The 5,163-nt window shown below is 37.2% G+C and overlaps 1 protein-coding gene across 1 annotated transcript; it reads left to right on the top strand.

The window, feature by feature from the left end:
* Positions 1–782: 782 nt before the first annotated feature.
* Positions 783–4,022, top strand: FOXI2 (forkhead box I2). The gene is made up of 2 exons (XM_075610218.1): positions 783–1,613; positions 2,760–4,022. The coding sequence occupies exons 1-2, from the start codon at positions 1,025–1,027 to the stop codon at positions 3,320–3,322; spliced, it is 1,152 nt and encodes a 383-aa protein (XP_075466333.1). The 5' UTR covers positions 783–1,024; the 3' UTR covers positions 3,323–4,022.
* Positions 4,023–5,163: the final 1,141 nt, after the last annotated feature.

The following is a 5,163-nucleotide window of genomic DNA, read 5'->3' as shown; positions in this document are numbered from 1 at the left end:
CTGTTAGTGGAAATCTTACTGAAAGCGATTTTGGTAAACTTTGAAAACGAGAGATTGCTCTGTTGAACCTGCTTTGCAGCAATTAGGTTGTAATACACAGCTCCAATACTTTCATTCTACACTTCATCAAGTCTCCTTTTTTATATGCCTCTTACTCTTTCCTATGATGACTAAAAAGGATAGTGTCATTATTTTGTATACTGCAAAACTTTTGATATACTAGGAATTAGTGTCTACACTGGAATACCTATATGAGGACCATTATGCTTCCCTTTCCTTCAACAGAAAAAAAACTGGCACCCCCCCCCCCCAAAAAAAAAATCTATTGATCTCTCTTGGAATAACTTCAACTATATTTTACACTTAGGAAAATGACAATTTGCATTGATTTGGCAAACTTTAACAGCAATTTACAGCAGAGTAATATGCTGACACATATCTCAAGGTAAATGTGACATTACTTTCAATTCAATAACCAAAGGTGCACACATATTGAGTAGTTTTGAACACAGGAATTAACCTGGGCTAAACTTTTGACCTGTTGATATTTAAGGTGGGCTATTCTTATGGTAGTGTTAAAATACAAATGATAGGAAAAACAGCATATAGAGGGTTTCATTGTAGTTCAAAAGATGAATAATATGTTAAGGAAACACACACAATCTTACCATCAACCTGCCAATGTGATTTTCCTTTTATAAATGTACACATAGCATGAGTTGTATAAGGTACAACTTTCTACAGTGCCTTAAATACCATTAAGAGGTACAGATAATATTCCCAGTGCTGTATAAATGGTGAATACAAGTAGCCTTGTTGGAGGTGTTAGGTGTAATATGTGTGCAGAAGAGGGCGTATTCAGAGGCGGTGCCACCCTCATTGTTCCAAACTGTTGCAGCTACTTGTTCCTAGCTTTGAAATAGCCTACAAGCTGTGCATCGGGTCATTACTTCAATGCCACTGTGGAGCTTGTTAGCCTGTGGATGTCCTGTCCTCCAAAAACCCTCAGCCATCATAAAGGATTATGAACACTTTTGGGCAGCAGCCCACAACCCCACAACCAGGTCATCCAAATGCACATGATTTACTGGACATGGCAGTTTACTGTGATAACTTTAGTATATACCAGCAAAATCTGCACCAGCATCACCCTCAAAGGTCATCTACTCACCCATCAGGATATGGTCTAAGTGAGTACTCAACCCCCACCACAAACCCTTACCTGTGGATCAATGGAGCTTCCATCAATTCATCACCATACCTCAATGGGACAAGTGGCTCTCCCTACTTGCCATCGGGATATGGGAGCAACCAAAGGCAGTTCCTGGCACCTCCATCAGGATTTGGGGGTGCAGATCTGGGCTGGCTCTCCTTGTCGAGTCAGCCGGACTTTTTTAAGATGGTGCGGCCCCCTTACTCTTACTCTGCCTTAATTGCAATGGCTATCCAAAACACTCCAGAAAAGAAGCTGACTCTCAGTCAGATCTATCAGTATGTGGCTGACAACTTTCCCTTCTACAAGAAAAGTAAAGCTGGCTGGCAAAACTCCATCAGACACAACCTGTCCTTAAATGATTGTTTTAAGAAGATGGCAAGAGATGAGGATGATCCAGGTAGCAATATATTTCTGTGCCCTGCCTCTGTAGAATGATGGAAGATTATAGCATCAGGTTAATTAATCAGTTGTATAGTTCCCTTAACTGAAACAAGTTATTGTATCTCTTTAAACTGAACTGTTTCATTAGTATTATTATATTTTATTTTTATGGCGTCAACACATTCCGCAACGCAGTACAATGTGTATTTTGTCCCTATTGTTGAGAACTAACTGGTTAAAGGGACAGATCAACATGATGGAAAAACAATGTAACAATTTAGTGTAATTGTCTTCCATAGAAAGATCCAATCATCCTTAAAGGTGCAGTCCCATGTACTTATATTTTTGTACATCTTTTGTTGTTGTTAATGTAGCCATTTAACAGAGTTACTTGTGCTTTTTAATGTGGTATTTTTATTTTATTTTAATGATGTTGCAATTCAGAGAATTAGGCTCCAGAATCATAGACTATTGAGGGAAATGAAGATTGCTGCCCTTTCTCCATAGAAGTAAATTGGATGAAGTTTGAGTGATACATTATTAGTTTAGCATTTCTAATGATGATTAAAGAAAAAAAAAGAAAGAACAGGATGTTGTACATTTGAATTAGTGCTTCAATGTTGTGTATTTTTACCTGCTATGTGGAACTGCCACTTTAACGTAACTGTCTTACTTATTTGTATAATGTGAAAAAATTAATATCAGTTTTGGCTGGGGGCACTGAATTCAAGCATGCCAGCTACTTATGTTTCTCTGATTAATGATGGCCCCATAATTATTGTGTTTTGCATACAAAAGAGAAAAAGTTATGTGGGGTTTTATATCACCAAAATACATTAGGATCAAATTGTAAGAACGCTCCAAAGTTTTTGTTTCCCATGGAAAATTATTACATACACCTGTCCCATTTAAAGACATTTAACCTGTTAAACAGGCCACTATCCCTAGTTCACTCCCACACCAGGCAGGGATGCCCCTTAAAAGTAGCCCCCCCTTTTTGTCTAGTACTGCAGGGCCCAGCAAAATGCATGGTTTATTCAGCACTGACTATGTTCAAAAGCAAAACTTTTTTTAATGCATTATTTACAGTAAAAGTTCAATATATGTATGATCTATGAAGTTATTGATTTTAAAGTAATTGTTTTTTTTATTATTATTATAGGAAAGGGGAATTACTGGACATTAGATCCCAACTGTGAAAAAATGTTTGATAATGGGAATTTTAGAAGGAAGAGGAAAAGGAGAAATGAAAGTATTGGATCTAGCTTCCTTGCACTCTCTGGTAAGGCTGATGAAAAGGGTGGTGGTGGTTCTCTGAAGTCGTTAGGCTCAAACAGCCTTGTGGGTTCTCCATCAGATGTTCTAGGCAGCTCTACAACTTCAGAAAGAGAGACCAAACTTTCCCCTGCACCACCAGCACTGGACAATAGTCCTTGTTTTACTAGCTTTACCTCCAGTATGAATGCCATGATCAATGTGAGCAGCGGCCGCTCCAGACAGTTTTCTGCAGGACTTGGGGACTTCCCACATGCAAGGCAACATTTACCTGGGCTTGCTTCTTACACTATTTCAAACAACTCGGTGCAAAGTGCTGCAGCAACCTCTCAAACCCACTCAAGAGTAAGTTGTTATGCATCTAACCAACAGAATGGACTATGTGCTTCCCTTATGAATAGCCTCAGTGTCAACCATTTGATTTACAACAGAGAAGAAGGAGAGATTTGAAGCAGCCACAGATAAATCTTGTATATGCATTTTACAGCACGAAGAAATTGTTCTGAATGGGACATTAAAATATTGTACCTTTTTTATTTTCCTAAAATTGAAAAAAAAAAAGTTGCCTACTAAATATATCTTAGTACTGTACTTAGACTATACAAATGGAAACAGGGCCGATCACCTTATAAAGCAAGAAGGTAATCCTACACGGACTATGTAAAAGGAAATATATCTTGTTTTAATAGTTAGTATATTCAAAACCTTTCTTATCAGGCACTAGATTCTTTCTAGTGCATTTCTGGGCCTTTGGGGAAAAAATTATTTGGAACAAATTGTCAGAACTTTTTTTTACACTTTATATATAAATGCAGTAGATTTTGGTGCATATATATATATATACACACACACAGTGGTCGACAAATCACCAAAAAATCTACTCGCCGAACAAAAAAATCTACTCGTCACCTAGAACCACACGTGTGCTGCTTGGGCCAATAGGAGCTCGCCACGATGTTAAATCCACTTGCCCGGGGCGTGCAAATGTATAGGTTTGTCGAACACTGTGTATATATATATATATAACGAATAAACAAGACCAGTAGGCACTCCGTCGGGTAAATCAAGATGATGGGTGCAAATCCTATATGGAATAAATAGGCAATACGATACCGTGTTTGAGACGAATATCAAGAGGCAGCATTCCAAAAGGTAGTCAAAAAAAAAATATATCGTATTAACAAGACATCATATCCAACGTTTTGGTCCTTCGTGCGGGACCTTTCTCAAGGTCACATCACCTTGAGAAAGGTCCCGCACAAAGGACCGAAACGTTGGATATGATGTCTTGTTAATACAATTATTTTTTTTGACTACCTTTTGGAGTGCTGCCTCTTGATATTCGTCTCAAACACGGTATCGTATTTTGTGTGTGTGTGTGTGTGTGTGTGTGTGTGTGTGTGTGTGTGTGTGTGTGTGTGTGTGTGTGTGTGTGTGTGTGTGTGTGTGTGTGTGTATATATGTATATATATGTATGTGAATTAAGGATGCTGATAACCTTATCTACAAAAGTTATATTCAAAGGAGAGGTCTGCAAACAGAAATTTGACACCAATAGAAGTGAGATTTGCTGATGCAGAGAGGGGGAAATTACTGTTTATGGCGGAACCTTACCAATTTCCCTAAAATATCAATATATTTTTTTAAGGGGAAGATTGCAAATACAAGACTCATAGTTTTTAATACAGATCAGGTTTGACTCTGCATAATATTGCAGTACATGTAATGCAATAAATATCTACAGTTATTTTTATCCTGATCCCATTCTTCATAGTAAAATTCTGTTGCAGATTTTCTTCAATAGAACAGTATTGATGTCAAAACTGTTTTCAGAAACATGCATAAAAACTTCTCAGTAGTTCTGCCTCCATCACTCACTTTTAAAATCCCTAGTATATTTCTTACTTGCTGTTGAAAGAGTGTATTTGTTACATGATTTGCTTATTGTAACTACGTTGTTTGTTGTAACCTTACACAAATATACCAATTTCATTATATTTTAACAAGATAAAGTTGGTTGTTCCTGAACAGACGTATCAGTTTTGTCTATATACTTTCAGGTCACAAACTCTCATTTTTTTCTGCACTGTATTTCTCATTTCAGACGACGCCATATTTGGGCAGGAAGTTGTCAAATTATTCGCTAACAAATGTATATGAATGCGTTGTTTTTCAGCACTTTCCCTTTCTTAGATACAGACTTCAAGGGCAAATTATGATTAAAGGACAGGTTCATTTTTTTTTACACAAACATTCAATTTATATTAATATTTAAATGCTATGCGCCTCCT

The sequence above is a fragment of the Ascaphus truei genome, chromosome 8 (genome assembly GCF_040206685.1).
Source record: "Ascaphus truei isolate aAscTru1 chromosome 8, aAscTru1.hap1, whole genome shotgun sequence".
NCBI lineage: Eukaryota > Metazoa > Chordata > Amphibia > Anura > Ascaphidae > Ascaphus > Ascaphus truei.
Note: the sequence above shows the minus strand (reverse complement) of the source record. Positions and strands in the feature narration are given on the sequence as shown.

Coding starts and splice junctions, on each gene's coding strand:
- FOXI2 (XM_075610218.1), top strand. CDS start 1,025: ATGAACACTTTTGGGCAGCAGCCCACAACCCCACAACCAGGTCATCCA. Junction 1,614..2,759: donor AAGAGATGAGGATGATCCAG/GTAGCAATATAT, acceptor TTATTATTATAG/GAAAGGGGAATTACTGGACA.